This window comes from Gossypium raimondii, chromosome 4, assembly GCF_025698545.1.
Source record: "Gossypium raimondii isolate GPD5lz chromosome 4, ASM2569854v1, whole genome shotgun sequence".
Taxonomy (NCBI): domain Eukaryota; kingdom Viridiplantae; phylum Streptophyta; class Magnoliopsida; order Malvales; family Malvaceae; genus Gossypium; species Gossypium raimondii.
In genome coordinates this window covers 30930649-30958060 of record NC_068568.1, presented here as the reverse complement: position 1 = coordinate 30958060, position 27412 = coordinate 30930649, and the positions used below count along the sequence as shown (strand labels likewise).

The 27412-nt window shown below is 36.0% G+C and overlaps 2 protein-coding genes across 2 annotated transcripts; both read right to left on the bottom strand.

Annotated features, from left to right (window-relative positions):
• Nucleotides 1-22831: 22831 nt before the first annotated feature.
• LOC128040472 (uncharacterized) lies at nt 22832-25286 on the bottom strand. The gene is made up of 6 exons (XM_052629227.1): nt 25167-25286; nt 24989-25069; nt 24657-24881; nt 24318-24536; nt 23009-23077; nt 22832-22837 (listed from the first exon to the last, which is right to left on the bottom strand). The coding sequence occupies exons 1-6, from the start codon at nt 25284-25286 to the stop codon at nt 22832-22834; spliced, it is 720 nt and encodes a 239-aa protein (XP_052485187.1).
• A 60-nt stretch (nt 25287-25346) lies between these two features.
• LOC128040471 (uncharacterized) lies at nt 25347-26059 on the bottom strand. Its single transcript, XM_052629226.1, has 3 exons — nt 26055-26059; nt 25686-25854; nt 25347-25610 (listed from the first exon to the last, which is right to left on the bottom strand). Exons 1-3 carry the CDS (start codon nt 26057-26059, stop codon nt 25347-25349), a joined length of 438 nt encoding a protein of 145 aa, XP_052485186.1.
• Between the last annotated feature and the right edge of the window lie 1353 nt (nt 26060-27412).

Below are 27412 nucleotides of genomic sequence, written 5' to 3'. Positions count from 1 at the left end.
GATATTGCTAAGTTATGTGTTTAATCACTAACTTGTGTTGTTAATGATGCTTAGGCTTATGCCAAGCTAGTAGTTGGATTATATTATGTTAATTTTAAAGTTATGTATTGAAATAATAAGTGGCCAAGTGGAAAGATGCTTATGTTCATCAAAAAGTGGTAAGAATCAAAGTATGTAATTTCTTATGAAATGGTTTATCAGATAGTTGATTCTAAAAAGGTTATGTTCAAATGCACTAGCTTGTGGCTATGGTTAATGTTATGTTTATGTCTTATGTGTATGCAAATGAAATGGGTGAGAATAGGTAATGAAATGATAAGTGCATAGTTAAGATGTAACGTGATGAAATAAAAGATTTATCAAGTTAAAGAACTTACTTGTAAGGAAGGAAAATTACTTGTGCTATATGTGAATTTACTTATGTCTTGAATAAATACACTAATTCATGAGTTAATAATGTAATTAAATTTATGTTAAGTAAATCGATTGGTAAGTAAGTAAAGGAAATGGTTCACCGTTTTAGGAAAAGACTGATGATTATGTAATTCAACTTATGAGACCGTATTATGTTATAAATGAAAAGTATTTGGGATGTTATTGAACCTATTCATTTGTGACTTGATAGTTATATAGTTGATAAAACTTGAGGCATTGTTATAGGGTTATTTATGACTTATAAAGTTCTTATTGAAATGGATTATTGTATTTTAAAGTTTATACTAGCTTAAGCATTCATTGCTTATACGGTTTTCTTTCTATTACTTTTCAGATTACCAAAAACTCGATCAGCTTGGAAGCTAGTCGGAGATCTATCACACTATCCATCGACTAAATTAGTATATTTTGGTGCTTCTAAGTTTTGGTTATAATGGCATGTATAGGTGTTTTGGTTGATGTTTTAGTTATTATGTTTTGGCTTGTAAATTTTGTGTCTTGAATGATTGAAATGGTTGATATGTTGATTTATGTATATTTCCTCATAATGGGTGACTTTATAGTCTTTATGATGCTTAGATGATAGAAGTTGAACATGGTCATTTTGGCACGAAAAACGTAGTTGGAATTTATGGCTTTTGATGCTAAATGTTAAATGGTAAATTTGTTACATATAAGTGTGGACTTGATACGTATACAAAATGGTAAGTTTTGGCTAAACTAGGCACTTGGTTATGAATGTTAGTTGTTGTGTTTGAGGTGCCTTTTGGGCATATTGGTTGTATGAATATATGCCATATCGATTTAGCTTGGTTATGTACGTTTTAAATGCAACTTGAAGGCTTGTTTATTTGTGGAAATTGATTGTAGGTATATGCATGAATGAGTGAGAAAAATGGCTTGGAAATGGCCTATTTTTCGTCCACATGGCCAGAGACACGGACGTGTGCCACACACGGCTAGCAACACGGCCGTGTGTCCCTTGTAGCTTACTAAAGGATACAAGTTAGACAGGTACACGACCTAGCACATGGCCTGGCACACAGGCATGTGAGAGGCCATTTCGAAAGGTACACGGCCTGTCATACAGGTGTATGGCTTGGCCGTGTTGCCTAAGTTAGAGAGTTACACGGGCAAGGACATGAGCTGGGACACGGCCATGTGTCCCTACTTCGAATGTCCACACGGTCATGTGACCCTTGCAGTTTGAAATTTTTTATCTTTTTCCTAAAAGTTTTATATGTTTCCAATTTAGTTTTGACTTGTTTCTAATGTGTTTTTAGGGCCTTGAAGGCTCGTATAGAGGACAATATGTATGTTATTGATTGACTTTGCTATGATTGATTTTGTGATATTAAATGTTTAAAATTTTTGATAGTTTTGAAATGTAAACACCGGTAATGCTCCGTAACCCAATTCGAACGTCGGATACGGGTTATGGGTGTTACAGGTAAAATGCAATTTTCATCATCCATGATTTTACAATGAAGGTTACAAGTGAATTGTGAGAACTATGATTTATAATTTCTTATTATTATAAAGAAATTATGCAAATAGAAGAAAAATAGGCAAAATGATCATTTCTTATTCTTAAGACTTTCATGATGGAAATAATATTTAATTATGGTATTTGATATCTGAAATTATTTTGGGCCATTGGAACCTCATATCAAGGAAATGGGCTTCAAATGTAAAAAATATTCAAGTTATTGGGCATGGGCCCAATACCTATTTGATAATATTTATGAAGGGGATGAGAGAGCCCCCATCAGCCTTATTTTCCCTTCTTTTCCTGCCACAAGCAGTAACCATTGCTACCATTTTCCTCTCATTCATTTCCTTATTCATTTATCCATCTTTTCCTAAAATTTCCACTACCCACCTTAGGATTTTGTTAAAGTCTTCATGGAAAAAACCTTTTAAACTCATTTCCACCATTAATCTCTTAATTTTCAAAATAGGGTTTCATGGTTTTTGTGTGAGAAAATAAAGATTGAATGAGAAAGCTTTAATAAGGTAAGAAAATGTTGCCTACACCCACTCTAATTTGATTTTTCTTATGGGTTGCTTTGAGAAAGCATAGAAAGATTATTGTTAATATTTTTATATATCTTTGGTGTATGGAGAATTTTTAATGAATAAAAAGAGTTTTGATGATAGATTACAACTTATGGAGGCATGATTAAGTGTTGTAGAACATCCATTAAGGTAAGTACCCTTGGAAACTCTTACTTTTCTTAAGCTAAAATGTTTAGGAAAGTAATTAATTTAAGTTATTATTAATAGAAAATTAGTGTAATAAACATCGATTTATTTTATGAATAAACATGAAATTTGATATTTTTGGATGAATGTGTTTAATATGTCACTTGAATGACTTGGTTGACAACATTTGTATTAAAATAGTTTTGGACGGCAACAATAGTGTGACTTTGAAAATTCACCAAAAATTTTAGAAATTGAATTAGAAGTTGAGACACATATGGTTTGAAATATTACTAAGTCTAGTTTTTATTGGAATGAACAAACTTGCATTCGAATTATACAATAAGAGATAAATCTATTTAAGTGAGGGAAGCTCAAAATTGTTAGTAGCTATAACACCCCTAACCCATCTCCATTGTTGGTTTAAGGTTACAGGATATTACGACAATTAACAAGACTGATAATACAACAACATAATTTAAAGATTAATTTAAACATCATAAATTAATAAACAATTATCATTCATAGCATATATTTCAAAACGATACTAAAATCAAGCATTCGGAACCCTAAAATCAGTTTAGAAATAAAAATGGGCTAATCTGAAACAAAACAAAAAAATATGGAAAATTTGAAAACAGGGGTCACATGGCTGTGTAACAGAGCTCAAACCATATGGGTCAAAGACAAGGTCATGTGGCCAAACCGTGTAATAACTTGAGTCCATGTAGCTTAGGGTCACAAGACCGTGTTGCCAGGCTGTGTAACTATAACACCCCAAAATTTCTAATTTCGTTATTGTGAAAATATGACACAAATATCTGTCAGCTTTAGTGGTTATGTGTTCTTGGAGTGTTTGGGATGCCTCAAGTTCAAGCCTTCGCTTGGGCAAATTTTGGTATTTTGAATTAATTAGGCTTTACTCTTGTTTAGTAGGCTTTTATTTGATTGTTGGGTAAATTACATCAGAATGGGTCTGTTGGTTTGGTGGTTAAATGGTGTGTTATTATGGTGAAGGTCTTGTGTTCGAATCCTTATGCAGGTAAGGGTATTATTTTTTTGCTTAGACTTCGGGATAGAGTTGTGTAATAGGGGGATTCTGAGTAGTGGATGTGTAATGGGAATTCGGGGAGAAGATTAAGGGATTTTGGGGGTTATCGGGATTTTATTTTATTTTTTCCCACAACTGAATTTTGACTCTCTTTTCCAAACAAAAATTTGCCGTCTATTCTTCTCCCTCTCCTCTTGTCGAAATTCTCTGAGTTTTTCCATCTTTCTCTTCCTTTTCTTCTTCTTGATTTTCCCTAATCCATTTATTTTCCTTCGTTTTTGCACGAGATTAGTGCTAGCTTAGTTTCGGTAAGTCTTTCTCTTCGTTTCTGTCATGAATCTCTTAACGACTGAAGTGGTAATGTTTTTTCTCTGCTATTTGGGCGTAGGGGGAGGTTCGGACTAGTGAATTTGGTCTTCTCGTTAGAATTCTATTGATTATCTGTATGCATGATTTTTGTGGGAATCACACATTGAGTTTTCAAAAACTCACCCTTTCTCTGTTTAATTTGTACAGGTAATCCCCAGACTTGACGGGTCGGTGCAGCGGAGGACTTGACAGTGGCCACATGTAAATTTTAGATTGTTTTCTGTTAATGCTTAAAATTTATTACTTATTTGTGGTTTGTGATGTATATTCTGGACTATGGACTGGTTGGCTTTAAATTTAAAACTTGACGGGCCGGTGCAAAGGAGGACTTTACGGTGGCCACACGCAAATTTTAGATTGTTTTCTGTTAATGCTTAAAATTTATTACTTATTTGGGGTTTTTGATGTATATTATGGACTTTGGACTGGTTGGCTTTAAATTTGGGACTTTATACTATTTTTTGTGGATTTTATTTTAAAACTGCAGCTCCATAAAACACGGTTTTTTTTCTAAAACTAAGGTTTTTTGTAAATAGAAACGATTTTCCCTAAATTAATTTGCTACAAAAGATTCCGCTAAGACACAAGTTTTAATGCAAATCAACTAGTTTTTTTTTTGAATTAAAAAAAAGCTAACTTACTGTAACGAATTTTAAACTCGACAATCTTGTCTTCAAATCCTTTTCCATGTGACATCGGCAGATTCAGCCATAACGTCTAGGCCAGGTTTGGGGTGTTATAGTAACTCTCTGAGATCGGGTTGCAATCCCACACCAAAAATCAAATAGGCCACATGGTTGTGTGGTAGATTGTGTCCTAAACCTTGTGCAGCAAAAATAACTTCAGAACCAAGCCATTTCAATTACCATCTCTTAGGTTGCAAGCCATACCATTTACATCCATTTATACCTATTCAAAATACACTAAAACATGTCAAAGCATACCAATTAATATTCATCCTAAGTGCTTAACCAATCTGCCCTCAATGGCATCATAATTCAAACACCAAACAAATTCACATTAAACATTCACAGTTCCGAATTCATAAGCTTATCAAACAAACCATTCCATCTATTTCATTCACAACCAACTTACCAAACATAGCTCAATATTCTCATATGAACATATGGTCAAGATATACCAGAAGTGCCAAGAAAATACAACCACAACATTTCATAATGAAGTATGAAACAACAACTATCCAAAGCAAAACAAACTGAATATGTCAACCTTGTTCAATCATCAAATAAGTCCCAAATAACATACGTCATAATCAACCATTTATACCGAACCATTAAAACTTACTACTTATATATTGGTTCATATACCAAAAGGCTTAAAACATACCCAGATACTTACACATATATTTATACCAAAATCTTATCTACATGCCACTTATAACCTAGTCAAATTAAGTATATAAATACCAAAAGTGTTTATAGACAGTGTGATCTCCAAAAGCAATCCAATCAATAGCTCAAATTCGATGATATAAAAAGAAGAAGAAATAAAATGAGGTAAGCTTGTGTAAAGCTTAGTAAGTCCGTAATGAACTTTAACTTTAACTTACCATAAATGATGTAATTTAAATATTTTACAAGATATTTCAATATCACGGTCATGAGTTCATTAATTACGTATACACATCACAAGTCTCACAAAGTTAGTGAGTTGTTACATAAAACATGTAACATTATCATGTTATCAAACATATACCTAAAACACATTTGGTACATAAACCAACCATCACATATTTGTTTAACATTTAACATTTTTATTTCAAGTATTCATTTCAAATGTCCCTTTTCACATATTTGTATTCATATAAATATTTCGTATCAACACTTCATATAACCATTTCATATGTTTATTTCCGTATAAAAATTTCGTATATCCATTTCATATTACCATTTCCATTTACTCATTTTTCAATCAATGAACCATAATGAAATAGTGTTGGGTATGCGGGAATAATGCTCACACAAGCTATGATGGTAAATGGTCACACGAGATGTGGGTCAGGATGTTAGGCTACAAGATGCTCTCACACAAGCTATGTAGAATCTGCCAAAAATGCAGGACCTTAGTCATCGGTAGGACATCCAAGATTAGAACCCAAAACTGTAAATACCCTAATGACTTGTCAGTTGTATCTTAAGCATTACGAGGTTTATACAGGCCATGTTTCATATCTATAGCATTTAGTCATATACACAATATTTCATCACGAGAACTCATCCATTTAGTTTCCCTTTTTCAAACATAACCTATAATTTAATTAACATTGCAACTTAGCCTATTTCATCCCATACCATATAACAAGTAGTTGAACTCAATCACAACATATATAATTAGATATTAGTTGAAAAAATTAGCAACTAATTAGTTTAACCAATTTACGAACTTACCTAAACAAAAATGGCTACGAACGCGACACCAATGTTTACTTCACTAACTTTCCTTTTCCAGGATTATTGTTCGGTTGATTCGTTTCTTGATCTAAATATGACATAAATATCTATGAGCTTTACTGGTTATGTGTTCTGGGAGTGTTTGGGAGGCCCCAAGTTCAAGCCTTCGCTTTGGCAAATTTTGGTATTTTGAATGAATTAGGCCTTACTCTTGTTCAGTAGGCTTTTATTTGATTGTTGGGTAAATTACATCAGAATGGGCCTGTTGGCTTGGTGGTTAAATGGTGTGTTATTATGGTGGAGGTCTTGTGTTTAAATCCCTATGTAGGAAAGGGTATTATTTTTTTGCTCATATTTCAGGATAGAGTTGTGTAATAGGGGGATTTTGAGTAGTGGATTTGTAGTGGGAATTAGGGGAGAAGATTAAGGTATTTTGGGGGTTATCGGGATTTTATTTTTTTTCCATAACCGAATTTTGATTCTGTTGTCCAAAAAAAATGTCGTCTATTCATCTCCCTCCCCTCTTGCCAAAATTCTTTGAGTTTTTCCATCTTTCTCTTCTTTTTCTTCTTCTTGATTTTTCCCTAATCCATTTATTTTCCTTCGTTTTCGCACACGATTAGTGCTTGCTTAGTTTCGGTAAGTGTTTCTCTTCATTTCTATCATGAACCTCTTAATGACTGAAGTGGTAATGTTTTTTTCTCTACTATTTAGGTGTAGGGGAAGGCTCGGACAGGTGAATTCGGTGTTCACGTCTTAACAATAGTTAAACGGAGGGTTATCGTTAGTGGTAAGTTGGGTTTCTGTTCGTTCTTGGTTGGAAATTCGCCTGTAAATCCATTAAATTAATGTTGAGTATCTTGATTATAGGCTTTGGAGTGTTCGGGGACTGTTTTAGCACAAAAAAAAAACCAGGTGTGTACCCGAAATTAAAAAAAAGGGATTCGGTGAAAAGCCGAAATTACGTACTATTTGGATAGCAACAGTAGGCTAACTTTGAAAATCGCCATAAATTGTGGAAATCGAATTAGAGGATGAATAACATATGGAATTAAAGCTTATTGAGTTTAGTTTCTCATAGAAGAAACTGTGTAAATAATGGAATTTTAAATCGTGAGATATAATAAGTTTTGTGAAACAATATCAGAATGAATTCGGTTTCCCCTATTCTATCTTTGGAAAATCATCAAAAATTGGAGAAAAATAATTAGGAGTTAAAATTTACATGTTTAAATTATTCATGAGTGTACTTTCAATAAAAAGAAATTAAAACATCATTAAAATTTTTTACTAAGAGATAATTAATTTTTAGCAAAGAAGGGACTAAGGTGTTAGACAGCAGAACAGGGGTAAGTTTGAATATTTTAATGTACTTATTGGCTGAGCCAAAAAATTTGAAAAATTTATGGTTTGAGTCTATTTTCAAAGACATCAAGTGGATATTAATTCGAAATTTTTTAGCTCAAGATATAAATAATTTAGTAACAATGACTCAAGTAGACCGCTTTGAAGGAACATATAAGTAAATAGTGAAAACATATATGAATAATTAACTAGTACGGGTTACATTAAAAATGGATCATGTGGCCAAGGCCAATTTGGCTGAGTGGGCCACATGGGCGTGTGAGCCTATTTTTCTAAAAGGTTCTATAAGGTTGCACGGGTCACCCAAGTCCACTGTAGACGTACTGCAGGGTCGGTAAGCTTTACTTAGACCTCTATATGTGTGATTTGTCTGTTTGATTTCTATACTGAGCATGACTTATGATATCTGAATGTATGTACTATTAATTGCATAATGGCATGACATATTTTGTATGTTGCATTGCATCGGGGTGGGTTGATGATATTTGGAGGAAGTGTTTGAAAGGCAATTAAGCCTGTTATCTCGCAGCTCAGCTGCAACCTTTTGATTATGTGCCACATTTGGGGACAGCATGGTGTGTAGGGATAGGTGGGTAGGGTTGGACGGAGATGGTGTGTAGAGGCTCGTGGGTAGGATTCTGATTTGTTGTATCTGCACTTTGTATCTGATATTGGCCAAAGCCCTAATGAATTTCTGAGACTGTATCTGAATGGGCTAAGGCTCATATGATTCTGTAATGGGCACGGGCCTAGACTGTATCTAACTGAATTCTGTTGATTATCTGTATGCATAATTTCAGTGGGGATTACATACTGAGTTTGTGAAAACTCACCATTTCTCTGTTTAATCTGTACAGGTAATCCCTAGACTTGACAGGTCGGTACAGTGGAGGACTCGACGATGGCCACACGTAAATTTTAGATTATTTTCCTTTAATGCCTAAAATTTATTACTTATTTGGGGTTTTTGATGTATATTCCAAACTATGGACTTGTTGGCTTTAAATTTGGGAGTTTATACTATTTTTATGGTTTTTTTTTTAAATCTGCAACTCCACAAAACACGATTTTTTCTAAAAACTTAGGTTTTTCGTAAATAGAAATGATTTTCCCTAAATTAATATGTTACTAAAGCTTCCACTAAGAGACAAGTTTTAAAGCAAATCAACTAGTTTTTTTTCGAATTAAATAAAAGCTAACTTACTATAACGGTTTTTAAACTCGACAATCTTATCTTCAAATCCCTTTCCATGTGACATCGCCAGATTTAGCCATAACGTCTAGGTCAGATTTGGGGTGTTATATTTAGTGGTATAAGAGCCAGGTTACAAAACTCAAATGTGAATTTGGATTTTAAAACTTGGTTTTAAAATATTTTTGACTGAGTATGTGGTGCACCAAGTCTCCGGCGCCGATTCTGTAAGTGTTTTGAAAACTTTGATACGTTTTCGAAAATATGAGTAGCATATTCTGAAACTACTATAGGTAGTACACTGTATTGAGAACACTGTAGATAGTGTATACAGAAAACAGTAGCGAAGTTGAAAACAGTAGTAAGACTACGATTCTTGATAACGAACTCTAAACTTCTGATACTGTTTTGCATAAAATATCTACCAACAGATATCGAAACTGTAACTGATTCATAAAACTGTTAGCACAGATAAGCTATGAATTCTACGATGAGTGCACGAGGTATCCGCGAACAGGGTACTAGAGGCCGAGGTAGAGGCTGTAGTGGGGCTCGAGCTGAGTCCTCATCATTAGGCAGCATGCCGAATCTGGATACGAGTGAGACACCGATTTCACCTGCTACAGAGACTGGGTCTCATGATCGCATGACCGGGGATGACGTCTTGTCCCAGGCTATGCTGAGGATATTAGAGAGGGTCACTGGATCCAACACTAGATCTGAGGGTCGAGGGTCGGCTACGGAACGACTCTGGTCCAATGGGGCTATGCTACTTAGGGGTGCCACTAGAGTCGCCTCTAGCATGGCTGAGCACTGGATGGAGGCCACGAAAAGAATCACGGACGATCTGAACTTTAGCCCTAAACAAAAAATGAAAGGGGCTATTCCTTTCTTCGCGATGAAGCATACCAATGGTGGCTGACCGTTAAGGAGGGCACTCAGCCCGAACAACTGACTTTAGATTTCTATAAGTCTGCTTTTCAAGGTAAATATGTGGGGCCGAGCTACATTGTTGCTAGAAGATGTGGGTTTCTGAATCTCACGTAAGGGGATCGTTCAGTGGCCGAGTATGAGGCCAAGTTTCTGAGATTGAGCCGCTATGCGTGAGACATGGTGGCGATTGAATATGAGAATTGTGTCCCCTTCGAGGATGGACTTAGGGACATTTTGAGAGTTCTGATAGCTATGCAGAGGAAGCGGGACTTCTCAGCACTGGTAGAGAAGGCGAAGATCGCCGAGAAGGTGAAGCGCGCTGGGCGGCAAAACTAGGATAAGGAGAGAAGCAAGAATAAGAGGGATTCAAATCCTTCGAGTTTTGCGATGAGGCCTAAGAAAAAGGTTAGATCTGGTGCGCCAGTTAAAGTTGGGGCCCCTGTTGCTCCTGCTGGGATCACGCTTTGTGGGCAATGTGGAAGACGCCATCTGGGCAAATGTTGGAGGACGACTAGGGCCTGTTTCAGATGTGGATCTACTGAGCACCGTGTTCGAGAGTGTCCGCTGAGGGCTGATCAGGTACAAGCTGTATGTTTTGGTACTGCACAGCCATCGAGGGTAGTTCAGCAACCGCCTAGGTGCTGTCATCAGGCTAGTGTGGTAATGGTATGGGTCGTGTGTAAAGAGCACTAGGTAGACGTGTTGGATAGGCTAAGGTGAGACAACCGACCCTAATTTATGCTGTTTGTCACTAAGAGGATAGAGATGCTCCAAACGTCATGACGGGTACGTTTCTTATTTTTGATGTGTCTTAGACTGCGTTGATAGATATAGGATCTATGCATTCTTATGTTGCCTATTCTGTTTCCAAAAACCTAGGGATTCCGGTTGAGAGTACTTCTAGTGAGGTGACTGTGCTGAGCCCGCTGGGGCAATCCGTTAGAGTTAGCAAACTGTACAGGGATGTTCCTTTAGAGGTTCAAGGGACGGTATTTCTGGCTAATTTGATGGAGCTTCCATTTGGGGAGTTCGATATGATATTAGGGATGGACTGGTTGGTCAACCATCGTGTCAGTTTGGACTGTGCGACTAAAAGGGTCGTATTGAGAACTAAAGGGGGTAATGAAGCAGTTGTGATTGGGGAACGTAAGAACTACTTGGCTAACGTGATCTCTGCACTAGTAGCTGAGACACTGGTTCGCAAGGGATGTGAGGCGTATTTGGTCTATGTAAGTATTTTCGCTTCTGGGGACTCTACTGTTAAGTACATCAGAACTGTGACGGATTTTTCTAACGTCTTTCCTGAGGAGCTATCGGGTTTACCTCCGAATCGGGAAGTGGTGTTTGGGATTGAGCTTCTCCCTAGTACAGCTGCGGTGTCTATCGCTCCCTATCGAATGGCACCGAACGAGCTTATAGAGCTCAAGGCTCAAATTCATGAGTTATTGGATCGTGGGAGCACCGGTACTATTTGTTAATAAAAAGGATGAATCCATGAGGATGTGTATCGACTACCGAAAACTAAATAAGAACAAGTATCTACTTCTGAGGATTGATGATTTGTTTGACCAGCTCCGAGGGGTGTCTGTGTTCTCCAAAATTGACTTGCATTCTAGGTATCATCAGTTGAGGGTTAAGTAGGCTGATATGCATATGACGACATTTAGGACTCGTCATGGTCACTACGAGTTCCTAGATATGCCATTTGGATTGACTAATGCACCGACAGCTTTCATGGATCTAATGAACCGAGTGTTTTAGCCCTACTTGGATTGATTTGTAGTGGTTTTCATCAATGACATATTGGTTTATTCAAGGACTGAGGATGAGCATGACGAGCACATTAGGATTGTTCTTCAGATTTTGAGGGAAAAACAACTTTATGCTAAATTCAGCAAGTGCGAGTTCTGTTACGTGAAGTAACATTTCTGGGTCATGTGGTGTCTGTTGAGGGGATTCAAGTCGATCCTTGAAAAATTGGGGCTGTATTGGACTTGAAGCAGCCTAAGAATGGGTTTGAGATCCACAGCTTTTTGGGGCTGGCAGGTTATTACCGATGATTTGTGGAAGGATTTTCACTGATCACAGTATCCTTGACTAAGTTGTTACGTAAAGGTGTACCATTTGACTGGACTAATGCACAGCAAGAGAGCTTTAAAAAGTTTAAGACTGTACTGACTGAGGTTCTTGTTTTGGTATAGCCTGAACCTGGAAAGGAGTTCATGGTTTATAGTGATGCATCACATGTCAGTTTGGGATGTGTGTTGATGCAGGATGGTAAGGTGGTTGCATATATGTCTCGTCAGCTTAAGACACACGAGGCAATCTATCTAACGCACAATTTAGAGTTGTCTGCCGTAGTCTTTGCATTGAAAATCTAGAGGCATTACCTGTACGGTGAGAAGTGTATTATCTACACTGATCATAAGAGCCTCAAGTATCTCCTCACTCAAAAGGAGTTAAATCTTAGGCAGCATGGATGGGTTGAGCTGCTTAAGGATTATGATTGTACCATTGAGTACCATCCCGGGAAGGCCAATGTGGTGGCCAATGCGTTGAGCTGTGGGGCTATGACCGATTTGAGAGTGATGTTCGCTTGACTTAGTCTATTCGACATGGATTGAATAAATTCAAGGTAAACAGTTGGGTGATAAGTCTCTCAGGTTGCGTTTTGGTTAGGTTGAGAAAGTGACACTACTGATTTTGGGATAAACAGTGATGGGGTACTTTGTTTCTGCGGTCGGATTTATGTATCGAATGACGAGGATTTAAGGCAGTCGATTTTGAGAGAGGCGCATGGTAGTCCCTATACTATGCATCCCAGGGGGAACAAGATGTATCGAAATCTTCGGGACTTGTACTGGTGGCCAGGGTTGAAGCATGAGGTTACCGACTTTGTTACTCGCTGTTTGACTTGTCAGTAGGTTAAGGCTAAGCATCAATTACCTTCGAGTTTGCTGTAGCCGGTTAAGATACCGTTATGGAAATGGGAGCGAGTAACGATGGACTTCATTAGTGGGTTGCCTTTAACACCCACTAAGAAGGATTCTGCTATGTCATCGTGGATCGATTGACTAAGTTTGCTCACTTCATCTCGGTAAGGACAAACTTTTCTCTTCAAAAATTAGCTGAGCTCTATATATCAGAAATAGTGAGACTGCATAGGGTACCTGTCTCGATCATTTCCGATCGGGACCCTCATTTCACGTATCGATTCTGGAAGAAGCTTCATAAGGCTAGGTTCAAGATTAAACTTCAGTACTGCTTTGAATCTTCAGACAGATGCTCAGTCGAAGAGGACGATTCAGATACTGGAGGACATGTTGAAGAGTTGTGTTATTGATTTTTGAGGCAGTTGGGAGGAGTACTTACCATTAGCGGAGTTTGCATACAATAATAGATTCCAGTCTAACATCCAGATGGCACTTTACGAGGCACTATACGGTTGTAAGTGTCGCACTTTTTTATGTTGGACTGAGTTGGCGAGCGACGTGTTCTGGGTACTATGTTGATCTGTTAGATAGAGGATAAGGTTAGACTGATTTGGGATCGTTTGAAAACAGCTTCTGATCAGCAAAATCGCATGCGGATTTCAAGTGGCGTGAGATCAAGTATTCTATGGGGGACTTAGTTTTTCTCAAGGTCTTTCCATGGAAAAAGGTTCTGAGGTTCGGTCGTAAAGGCAAGCTAAGCCCTCGATTTATTGAACCTTACCGTATTCTGAAATGTGTGAGACCTGTCGCTTATCAGTTGGAGTTACCTCCGGATTTGGACCATATTCATGATGTTTTTCACGTCTCGATGTTGAGGTGCTACTACTCTGATCCCACGCATGTTGTTTCTATTGAGGAGATTGAGGTCAGGCCATACTTGACCTTCGAGGAAGAGCCGGTTCAGATTCTGGAGCGTGATGTAAAGGTCATTCAGAAAAATTCTATTCCCTTAGTAAAGGTTCTGTGGCGTAAGCATAGCACTGAGGAGGCCACGTGGGAGCCTGAGAATGTGATGCGTCAACAATATCCTCATCTGTTCTGATCAGGAAAAATTTCGAGGATGAAATTTTCTTTTAGAGGGGTAGAGTTGTAACGCCCCAAAATTTCTAATTTTGTTATTATAAAAATATGACACAAATATCTTTTAGCTTTAGTGGTTATGTGTTCTGAGAGTATTTGGGAGGCCCCAAGTTCAAGCCTTCGCTTTGGCAAATTTTCGTATTTTGAATGAATTAGGCCTTACTCTTGTTCAGTAGGCTTTTATTTGATTGTTGGGTAAATTACATCAGAATTGGCCTGCTGGCTTGGTGGTTAAATGGTGTGTTATTATGGTGGAGGTCTTGTGTTCGAATCCCTATGTAGGAAAGGGTATTATTTTTTTTGCTCAGATTTCGGGATAGAGTTGTGTAATAGGGGGATTCTGAGTAGTGGATTTGTAGTGGGAATTAGAGGAGAAGATTAAGGGATTTTGGGGGTTATCGGGATTTTATTTTATTTTTTTCCCAACACTGAATTTTGACTCTCTTTTCCAAAAAAAGTTTGTCGTCTATTCTTCTCCCTCTCTTCTTGGTGAAATTCTATGAGTTTTTCCATCTTTCTCTTCTTTTTCTTCTTCTTGATTTTTCCCTAATCCATTTATTTTCCTTCATTTTCGCACGCGGTTAGTGCTTGCTTAGTTTCGATAAGTGTTTCTCTTCATTTCAGTTATGAATCTCTTAACGACTGAAGTGGTAATATTTTTTTCTTTGCTAATTGGCGTAGGGGGAGGCTCGGACTAGTGAATTTGGTGTTCTCGTCTTAACAATAGTGAAACGGAGGGTTGTCGTTGGTGGTAAGTTGGGTTTCTATTCGTTCTTGGTTGTCAATTCCCTTGTAAATCCATTAAATTGATGTTGAGTATCTTGATTATAGGCTTTGAAGTGCTCGAGGACTGTTTTAGCATCAAACAAAATCAGGTGTGTACCCGAAACAAAAAAAAAAGATTCAGCGAAAAGTCAAAATTGCTTACTGTTTGGACAGCAACAGTAGGTTAACTTTGAAAAATCACCATAAATTGTGGAAATCAAATTAGAGAATGAATAAAATATGGAATTAAAGCTTATTAAGTCTAGTTTCTCATAGAAGAAATAGTGTAAGCTGGAATTGTAAATCGTGAGATATAATAAGTTTTGTGAGACAAGGTCAGAATGAATTCGGGTTCTCCTATTCTATATTTGGAAAATCATCAAAAATTGGAGAAAAATAATTAGGGGTTAAAATTTACATGTTTAAATTATTAATGAGTCTACATCCAATAGAAACAAATGGAAACATCATATATGTGTGATTTGTCTATCTGATTTCTATATCGAGTATGACTTATGATATCTGAATGTATGTACTATTAATTGCATAATGGCATGACATATTTTTTATGTTGCATTGCATCGGGGTGGGTTGATGATATTTGGAGGAAGTGTCTGAATGACTATTAAGCCTATTATCTGGCAGCTCAGCTACAACCTTCTTATTATGTGCTGCAATTCGGTACAACATGGTGTGGAGGGATGGGTGGGATGATTTAATCCCCACATAGTGTGTAGGGTTGGACGGAGATGGTGTGTAGAGGCTGGTGGGTAGGATTCTTATTTACTGTGTCTGCATTCTATATCTGATATGGGCCAAGGCCCTAATGTATATCTGAATTTCTATCTGAATGGGCTAAGGCCCAAACTGATTATGTGATGGGCACGGGCCCCAGACTGTATCTAACTGAATTCTGTTGATTATTTGTATGCATGATTTTTGTGGGAATTACACATTGAGTTTGTGAAAACTCACCATTTCTCTATTTACTTTGTACAGGTAATCCCTAGACTTGACGGGTCGGTGCAGTGGAGGACTCGACGGTGGCCACACGTAAATATTAGATTGTTTTCCGTTAATGCTTAGAATTTATTACTTATTTGGGGTTTTTGACATATATTCTGGACTATGGATTGGTTGGCTTTAAATTTGGGACTTTATACTATTTTTTATAGATTCTTTTTGAAACTGCAACTCCACAAAACACTGCTTTTTTTTTCTAAAAACTAAAGGTTTTCGTAAATAGAAACAATTTTCTTTAAATTAATTTGTTACAAAAGCTTCCGCTAACAGACAAGTTTAAAGCAAATCAACTAGTTTTCTTTTTTTTTTTTGCATTAAATAAAAGCTAACTTACTATAACGGTTTTTAAAATACACAATCTTGCCTTCAAATCCCTTTCCAAATGACATCAGCAGATTCGGCCATAACGTCTAGGCCGGGTTTGGGGTGTTACAATAACTCTCAGAGACCGTGTTGCAATCTCGCACCAAAAATCCAATAGGCCACATGGTTGTGTGGTAGATCGTGTCCTAAACCTTGTGCAGCTAAAATAACTTCAGAACCAAGCCATTTCAATTACCATCTCTTAGGTGGCAAGCCATACCATTTACATCCATTTATACCTATTCAAAACACACCAAAACATGTCAAAGCATATCAATTAATATTCATCCTAAGTGCTTAACCAATATGCCCTCAATGGCATCATAATTCAAACACCAAACTAATTCACATTTAACATTCACAGTTCTGAAATCATAAGCTTATCCAACAAACCATTCCATCTATTTCATTCACAACCAACTTACCAAACATAGCTCAATATTCTCATATGAACATATGGTCAAGATATACCAGAAGTGCCAAGAAAATACAACCACAACATTTCATAATCAAGTATGAAACAACAACTATCCAAAGCAAAACAAACTCAATATGTCAACCTTGTTCAATCATCAAATAAGTCCCAAATAGCATACGTCATAATCAACCATTTATACCGAACCATTAAAACTTACTATTTATATATTGGTTCATATACCAAAAGGCTTAAAACATACCCAGATACTTACACATATATTTATACCAAAATCTTATCTACATGCCACTTATAACCTAGTCAAATTAAGTATATAAATACCAAAAGTGTTTATAGATAGTGTGATCTCCAAAAGCAATCCAATCAACAGCTCGGATCCGATGATCTAAAAAGAAGAAGAAATAAAACGAGGTAAGCTTGTGAAAAGCTTAGTAAGTCCGTAATGAACTTTAACTTTAACTTAGCATAAATGATGTAATTTAAACATTTTACAAGATGTTTCAATATCCTAGTCATGAGTTCATTAATTACGTATACACATCATAAGTCTCACAAGGTTAGTGAGTTCATACATAAAACATGTAACATTATCATGTTATCAAACATATACCTAAAAACACATTTGGTACATAAACCAACCATCACATATTCGTTTAACATTTAACATTTTTATTTCAAGTACTCATTTCAAATGTCCCTTTTCGCATATTTATATTCATATAAATATTTCATATAAACACTTCATATAACCATTTCATATATTTATTTCCTTATAAACATTCCGTATATCCATTTTATACTACCATTTCCATTTACTCATTTTTCACTCGACGAACCATAATGAAATAGTGTTGGGTATGCGGGAACAATGCTCACACAAGCTGTGATGGTAAATGCTCACACGAGATGTGGGTCGGGATGTTAGGCTACAAGATGCTCTAACACGAGCTATGTAGAATCTGCAACAAATGCAGGACCTTAGTCATCGGTAGGACATCCAAGATTAGCACCCAAAATTCTAAATACCCTAATGACTTGTCATTTGTATCTTAAGCATTACGTGGTTTATACAGGCCATGTTTCATATCTATAGCATTTAGCCATATACATAATACTTCATCACGAGAATTCATCCATGTAGTTTCTCATTTTCAAACATAACCTATAATTTAATTAACATTGCAACTTAGCCTATTTCATCCCTTTCCATGTAACAAGTAATTGAACTCAATCACAACATATATAATTAGATATTAGATCAAAAAATTAGCAACTAATTAGTTTAACCAATTTACAAACTTACCTAAACAAAAATGGCTACGAACGCGACACCAATGTTTACTTCACTAACTTTCCTTTTCCTCGATTATATTCCAATTGATTCATTTCTTGATCTAAATAATATTTTAATTCAATTAACCATTTAAAACAACTTAAATAATTAAGCTTATACATGTAAGCCCTTTTATTATCATTTTACAAACTTGCCCTAAAATTTTACCCTTTGTGCAATTTAGCCCTTAAATCCGAATCTTTCAAATTAAACACAATATAACCCACAACCATGCTAGTTGAGTTTCTTATAGTCCTTGCATAGCCCATATATTTCACAATTTTACAATAATTTCATGAAATTCTATTATTTTAAAATTTTAGTCCTTAAACATTAAAATCACAAAAAAGTACTTTAAAAAATAGTCTTATTTAGCTATCAAGCTTATAATTCTACCATAAAACTTCAAAAACACCTCAAACTCAACAATGGCACATTTCAAAACATTTAACTGTTTTATGAATTAACCCTTATGTTAGCTAGATTAAGCTACAATGATCACAACAACATAAAAATCACTAAAAGTAAACTTAAAGAGTACTCACATGCAAAGGCCGATTATGCTTCAAGAAAATGGCTGTGGCTTCTTGTTCTTTTATGGTTTCGGGTGGAAGAAAACAAAATGGGGAACATGACCCTTCTTTTTTTATTAAACTCACATTTATTTAATTTAAATTTTAAAATAAAATTATAATATAATTAGCAAAACATGCATTCACCGTCCAAAATTTATGAAAGTGGCTAAATTACCACATAAATCCCTTAATAAAATATATTTAAGTAACTAGACAACAAAATTCAATGAAAATCAAGTTTTTATAGTTGTTACAATTTAGTCACTTTCCTTAATGAACTCACTTGTCAGATTTGTGGTTCCAAAACCACTATTTCTGACACCACTAAAAAAATAGGATATTACAATAGCATCCCATTTTTTTTAAAAAAAATCGTTAAACTTTGTATAAAATGAATTAAAGGATGAGCTTTATATGTTCAAAAAGCTTATTGAGTCTAGTTTCTAATGACACAAACGACGAATTCATCCAAATTAGAAAATAGGAGAAAAATATTTTTGAGTAAAGAGAGGTCATAGCTGTTTGTCAGTAGCTTTGTCATGTCTTTAAAATTTTGTTGGCATGTGTGTAAAAGAGCATACAGTTAGGAACTTTTCTTTTTAAAGTTTCAAGAGTCTCATTTCTAAAACATCAAAGGATCTTGATTTCATTTTTCTTTTGGATAGAAAAATATATAATTTAGCGGCTGCTACTCAAGTAGAATATTTTGTTTTGAAAGATAAAGAACAATAAAAGCATGATTCTCTACAAATTAGAACTATTAAATGGAATGGACATGTGTACAAGGCCTACATAGATGTGGAAATGTGTTTTTAAATGGAAAGCACCTACGGTGCCTACATGTGAAAAATGATCACACTCATAAAGCCTTTATTAATATGGATTGTATAATACCCCTCACCCGGTCTGGTCGTAGGACCCGAGCTATAGGATGCTACAATAGTTAACAAAGCATATTACATACAATTTTGACCTCAAACATTCAATTAAACAATAAAACATTTCATAACCCAAGCATAATATGATTTATAAACAAATCTGAGTCTCAAACGAGCTCACAAAAGCTCTTAAACTAACCCGGGAACAAATAAGGATTTAATTGAAAACTTAACAAATGTTATGGAAAATTTAGCAAATAAGGGTCACACAGTCGTGTACCTAGGTCGTGTGATAAGTTGTGACTTTGTGGAAAAGGAGTTGCATGACCGTGTATCCAGGTCGTGTAACTCACTAAAGTCAGATGGACCTTAATGCAAAAACTCATCAAAAATCACAAGGTCATCTTGCGGGTTGCGTAAGAAACTGAAACCATGTGAAAATTAGATGACCAATTCAACAAAGCTCACACTAGCATGTGGCAAACCCATGTGACAATTAGGAATCATGTGGTACATATACATGCTAATTTCTAAAGAGCACTCGGTCGTATCACTAGCCCATGTGTGACACATGGCCGTGTGTCAAACCATGTAGAGAAAAAATTGTGTCTTTTAGTGTAAGCTAGCAAAATCAAAACCTAATTGGATTATGCATGCACTTCTAAAAACTTTGAGACCTATTTAAAAAGTAAAAAATCCTACCAATGCATACCACAAATTAACATCCCTAACACCTAACCAATATGCCTCAATGGCACCATCAAATAACAAGAATCAATTCTAATAATTAATCCCATTTCATGTTAATTTAAACTATAACCATATAGGTTCACTATAAACAATCAAAACACTAAGTTATAGCCACCTATAAATTGCCATATTACCAAAACCAATTATACATAAGTTTATTACCAAATTCACACCCAAGGCTTATACCAATTCCACATTTATATCCCTTCAAACATGCACCTAGGGACCTTATACAGGCCATATACCGAACTTCCATTCAATTCAACCATTTGGGCATATCAAACAACCATTTTTAAACCTACATAGTAATTACAACCATTTTAACATTTAAAAACATATAGAGACCAAAATACCAAGTCTAAAAATCAACACCAACATTTTTATACATTACAAATATGTTCATATCAAGAATAACCAAATTCAAGTTTCAACTTCACACACACACACACACACACATATAACCATTTATAACTATTTACATGACACTTGTAATCATGCCAAAATTATCAAAAGTCTATCGAATTGATTTGTGGATAGTGTGAGGTCCGACTTGGTCCAACCGAATGCTCGATTTTTTACAATCTATAAGAAAGGAAACAAAACAAAAGTAAGCTTACTCAAAGCTTAGTAAGTACGTACAAAATTTAACACAACTTACCCAACATTCCCTAATTCAAGAATTGAACATAAACACACAAAATATGGTATTCCTTAACCATACACAAATAATTCCATAACTGAAATGGTTAGTATTTCATCACATATAAACATAACATGTTTATTGGTAAACATAATATTCATGATAAATTCGTGAATAACATTAGTAACATATGAGTTATTTTTCGATTCAATTACATAATTTATTATTTCCTGGAGAACTATAGTAAATTAACCTCGGATACTTGCGATAGAATTGATCACAAGAGGTGTAAAATATCCTTGCTCACTCAAGTTGTAAACCGAGACATTAACCTTTACTCAATCCTACTCACATGAGTTGCGAAGAATCTGCAATACATGCAGGATCTCAATCATCGATAAGGTATCCAACACTAGTTCATAGTACCTGATACAATTTAAACATATGTACAAAGTACCTGTTGTATTTTAAACCTTAAAAATGTGTCATTTGTATCCTAATCATTCACCAATTTCACACATGCCTTAATTTCATATTTGTTCTATTTCAATCCTTTATCATCTTCATATACATTTAATGTCACCATTTGCGTTCACATATTCACTTATATATATCAACTAAAGTTTATTTCACAATTTAGTCCTTCAATATCAAATTGATCATGTATTAAAACTAAATCACACAAGAACATATATATAACACACAAATAAACAATTATTAATTGAAATAAACCTCATACAAACTTACCTCACCAAAAACGACAACAAACACAACACCAGGGACTATTCTACAATTTTTCCTTTTTTGCATTTATCGACCGATTGATCTATATAATAATTTAATTCAATTATCAACACCAAATACCTTATAATGTCTAAATATATGCATATGACCCCCTTAATTAACAATTTACAAAATTTCCCTAAACTTTTATATTTTATTCAATTTAATCTCTAAAACTGAAACTATCATATCTTTTATATTTAAGCCCCATTTTTCAATCCGATTTCAATTTTGTCCTCTTATGACCCTCTAAAACCAAAACTTAAAGAAACTTCTAGTGTAACATCCTATTTTTAGTGTCAAAAACCATGGTTCCAGGACCACGATTTCGACAAGTGAGTCAGCGTTTAAATAATTATTTAATGTTTATGAGTATTTATTAGGTTCATATTAAAATTTGGTTAAGAAATTTTAATGTTTAGTTAGTTAGTTAATTAAAAGGACTAAATTGTAAGGGTTGCAAAAGTGGGTTTTTATTAGTTAAATGCGTTAAATGGCTATGAAAATGTAAACTAATGTACCTAGATGGTAAATATGACATATGTATAGTTAGTGGACAATTTTGGATAACGTTGGGATGAAATTTAAGTTAGTTAACTAAGGGTAAATTCATAATTTAATAATAAAAACATAAACTAAAACAAAGCTAAGGATATCATCTTCTCCACTTAGATTGTTGTAACACCCCAAACCTGGCCTAGACATTATGGTTGAATATGGTAATGTTACGAAGAAGGGCTTTGAGAATAGAGTTATTTCAATAAAGCTTTGTAAAGTTGTTCGATAAATCATCCAAGTTTTATAACTATTAATAAAAGCGCTATTTATTTAATCCATTTGCCAAAACATTGTTTGCAGCGGAAGTTTTAGAAGTTATTTATATTTTAGAAATACAGTTCGTATTTTTGGAAAAACATTTGTTTTCATAAAATCGTGATTTTAGTCAAAAGTCGCAATAAAGTTTAAAACACATCGAAAACCAGAATAAAAAGCAAACAGTCCAGAGAGTCCAAAAATTACAAAACTCTCAGAAAAAATAATACTAAAAATAAATAAAAACCAATATTAAAAATAGTTTAGGAACTCGTGGTCACCGTGAGACTCCGTCGCACCAATCCGCCTAAGTCTGTAGATTACCTGAAGAAAACAGACAAACAGATGTGAGTTTTCGTAAACTCGGTGTGTAACCCAACAGAAATAGACATGTAATACATACAAAAATCTCAAATACAGTCATATATAGAATCGGACTTAAGTCTGTTACAGATACAGATAATAGAATCAGATAAGCATAACAGATAAACAGAGTCCTACCCCCATCCTCTACACACCAACTCCGACCATCCCATCACACCATGTGGGGTTAAAAACTCTCACCCATCCCTACACACCATATAGTGTCGATATGACACATAACAGATAATATACAGTCATGCTACCAGAATAAAAGTGAAGGGTCGCCATACAGAACACTTCCTCAACATATACATTCCCACCCTGATCATAAACATAGAATACAGATACAGAATATCATGCTTAACATGCTTGTATACAGATAGCATACATATTTAGCAGAATAGTCAGACATGCATAATGGTGTCCTACTCAGAGCAGACTGTCAGAATATCAGATCACATAATTTAGGGTTTGGTTAGCCCTTACCCGCCATATGGTAAGCCCACAGTCGATCGGAACGACCCATGCGACCCTAGGGAAAATTTTAGAATATGGGCCCACATGCCCGTGTAGGCCCACACGCCCATTTGGCCCACACACCCATACTGGCCTTGCCCATGTGGCGTCGACTGAATGTTTTTTCGAATTTTTTTGAAACCTGATTTTTTTGCGTTTTGGGAACACACCTAGTATGGTATTGATACAAATTCACTCCCGAGCCAACCAGCACCTAAAATCGATACAAAACAACTTCCAAAATTAGCTTAAATCACTGTTAAACCGAACTAACAGATTTGACAACGGTGAAACTCGAGTGTACAATGCCTACCCAAATTCTCGAACGTCTCTGACTACAATTCGATGAGAGGAGAGTCCCATTCTTCACGATTCGCTACTGCCAAAAACACAATTTCAATACGAATGGAAAATTAACATCGTTCAAAATGGATTTAAAAGAAAATCTCTCTAACCCGAGCAAAGCACTCTATCACCACTTACCAACGCACTAAAGCATCGAAATGTCGAAATACCGAGATTCAAACATTAAATTAACAAAACAATGCAGAGAAAAAGGGAAAAACAACATCAAAAGTTTTGTGAGTGACAAAACTATCCACTCACTCAAAATCCTAATCCCATCCAACCTCTCTCAGCCAACTGACGCAAAAATTAATACCCACGCTCACGCAGGAATTCGAACACATGACCTCCAACACACTAACCCCCTTACCACTCTAACCAGCAGGCTCATTCTGGTAAAGATTAACAAACAATTTTATATAAACCCACTCATCAAGGATAAGGCTAGGATTAGGAAAAATAACAAAATTTTCCAAAAGGGAGACTTGAACCCAAGACCTCACACACACACCCAGAACACTTAACCACTGAAGCAGATACATATTTGTGTCAAGTATTTACAGAAATGGAGATAAACTATTCAAGGCATTACAACTCTACCCCTAAAAGAAATTTCAGCCTCGACATTTACCTGATCCAAACAGATGTGGATACTGCTAACGTATCACATCCGCAGGTTCCCACGTGGCTTCCTCAATACCATGATTTCACCACAGAACCTTACTAACGGGATGGACATCCTACTCAGAACCTTAATATCTCGCTCCAAAATCTGAATTGACTCCACCTCAAAAGTTAAATCCGGTCTAACCTCGATCTCCTCAACAGAGACAATGTAAGATGGATCAAACCGATACCGCCTCAACATCGAAACATGAAACACATCATGGATACGGTCCAACTTTGAAGGTAGCTCCAACTGATAAGCGACAAGTCCCACACACTTTAGAATCTGATACGACCCAATGAACCTAGGGCTCAACTTACCCTTACAACCGAATCTCAGAACTTTCTTCCACGGATATACCTTAAGTTATACGAAGTCACCCGCAACATACTTGATATCTCTCCTTTTTAGATCTGCATAAGACTTTTTTCTATCAGAAGCAACCTTCAGATGATCCCAAATCAGTCTAACCTTATCTTTAGTCTCGGAAACCAACTCAGGACATAAAATCCATCGCTCACCCAACTTAGTCCAACACAACGCTGTGTGACACGTACGACCATACAAAACCTTGTAAGGTGCCATCTGGATGCTAGACTGGAAATTGTTATTGTAGGTGAACTCAGCTAACGGCAGAAAATGCTCCCAACTACCTCGAAAATCAATCGCACAACTCTGAAACAATCCTCCAGTATCTGAATTACCCTCTCAGATTGACCATCGATCTGAGGATGGAACGTAGTACTAAAGTCTAATCTCGAACCCAGAGCCTCATACAGTTTCTTCTAGAATCGAGAAGTGAAGTGAGGATCCCTATCAGAAATTATCAAAACCGGAACCCCATGCAGTCTTACAATTTTGGAGATATAGAGCTTTGCTAACTTTTACAGGGAGTAATCTCTCCGAACTGGAATAAAATGGGCGAACTCTGTTTGGATCCACGATGACCCAAACAGAACCATTCTTAATGGATGACAAGGGCAACCTACTAACGAAGACCATCGTCACTCGTTCCCATTTCCATAAAGGAATCTTAATAGGTTGTAGCAAACCCGAAGGCAACTAGTGCTCAGCCTTAACTTGCTGGCATGTCAGATAACGAGCAACAAAATCTGTAACCCCAAACTTCAAACCCGACCACCAGTACAGTTCATGGAGATCCTGATACAACTTATTACCTCCAGGATACATAGCATAAGGGCTACTATGCCCCTCCCTTAGAATCAAATGCCTCAGATCAAAATCATTTGGTATACAAACCCGACCTCGAAAACACAGAACTCCATCCCTATTCAACCCAAAATTAGATGTACTACCACACCCAACCTGACAGAACCGCAAACTCAAAGACTCATTCCCTAACTACTTATCCCGAATTTGATCAATCCAAGTTGGCTTCACTTGTAACTTGGCTAACAGACCTCCTTCATCAAACAAACTAAGACGAGTGAACATCGCTCGGAAATCAGTCATCGCTCTACGATTGAGAGCATTGACCACCACATTGGCCTTACTAGGACGATACTCTATCGCAGAGTCATAATTCTTAAGCAGCTCAATCCAGGGTGTCCTACATAGAGCAAACTGTCAGAATATCAGAACATATAATTTAGGGTTTGGTTAGCCCTTACCGGCCTTACAGTAAGCCCACAGTCAATCAGAACGACCCATGCGATCCTAGTGAAAATTTCAAAAATATTGGCCCACATGCCCTTGTGGCCCACACGACCAATCTGGCCTAGCCCGTCTGGCACATACTACCACACTTACACCATCACACAGTCGTGTCTTGTGCACGGCCGCACCTTCGTCAAACGCACGACCGTGTCTCCTACACAACCAACCAAACAGCCAGACACACACCCATGTGGCATCGACTGAATGCTTTTTTAGCTTTTGCTGATACATGATTTTTTGCGTTTTGGGAACACACTTGGTACGGTTTTGATGTGAAATCACTCCCGAGCCAACCAACACCTAAAATCGATACAACACAACTTCCAAAATTAGTCTAAACTCACAGTTAAACCAAACTAATAGAACTGACAACGGTGAAACTCGAGTGTACAATGCTTATCCAAATTCCTGAATGACGCCGACTACGATTCCATAAGAGGAGAGTCCTGTTCTTCACGATTCACTACTACCGAAAACATAATTCAATACTAACAGAAAATCAACATCGCTCAAAACAGATTTAAAAGAAAATCTCTCTAACCTGAGCAAAGCATTCTCTCACCACTTTCCAATGCACAAAAGCACCGAAAAGTCAAAATACCAAGATTGAATAAATTAAATTGACAAAAAAACATAGAGAAAAGGCAGAAAACAACATCAAAATTTTTTAGAAAGGGGAAAAACCAAAATGTTTGAAAAACAAAATTAAAATTAGATAACCCTCGAAATCTGAACTCCCCACTATCATTTTAACCACAACTATCCACTCACTCAGACTCCCAATCCCATCCAAACTCTCTCAGTCAATCGAGGAAAAAATTAATACCCACGCTCACGAAAGGATTCAAACACAGGACCTCCAACACACTAACCCCCTTACCACTCAAACCAGTAGGCTCATTCTAATAAAGATTAACAGAAAATTTTATATAAACCCACTCAACAAGGATAAGGCTAGGATTACAAAAATAAAAAAGTTTTCCAAAAGGGAGACTTGAACCCAAGACCTCACATACACATCCAAAACACTTAACCAGTAAAGCAAATACATATTTGTGTCAGGTATTTATAGAAACAGAGATAAACTATTTAGGGCATTACAATTGTTCAATCGAATTCACCATTTTTTAGGGTAGAAGGGTCGACTAAGCTAGGTTTCCATGCATGTAATTCAAGTTTTAATATGTTTTTAGTAATTTTTCTATTTTTGATATCGTTGTAGCTTAATCTAGCTTACTCGAGGACTAATTCGTATAACTCTTAAATGTTTAGAATTTTATAATGGATAAATTTAAGATGTTCTAGAATTTTTATGATAAATTATTAAGCTTGATAGTTAAATAGTACTATTTCGTAAAGTGATTTTAGTTGATTTTAAAGTTTAGGGACTAAGTTGTTAAAATTGTAAAATATCATGTAATTCTTATGATAAAATGATAAACGGAGACTGT

Bases quoted from the DNA above. Each gene is read 5' to 3' on its own strand.
- LOC128040472 (XM_052629227.1), bottom strand. From the start codon at position 25,286: ATGGTCTTCGTTAGTAGGTTGCCCTTGTCATCCATTAAGAATGGTTCT. The intron at 24,882-24,988 runs GTAATTCAGATA...AACAATTTCCAG, and splicing joins TCGATGGTCAATCTGAGAGG to TCTAGCATCCAGATGGCACC. The intron at 23,078-24,317 runs GTATTGAGGAAG...GTTTATGATCAG, and splicing joins GGTTCTGTGGTGAAATCATG to GGTGGGAATGTATATGTTGA.
- LOC128040471 (XM_052629226.1), bottom strand. The intron at 25,611-25,685 runs GTGAAGCCAACT...CGGTTCTGTCAG, and splicing joins GTCTGTTAGCCAAGTTACAA to GTTGGGTGTGGTAGTACATC.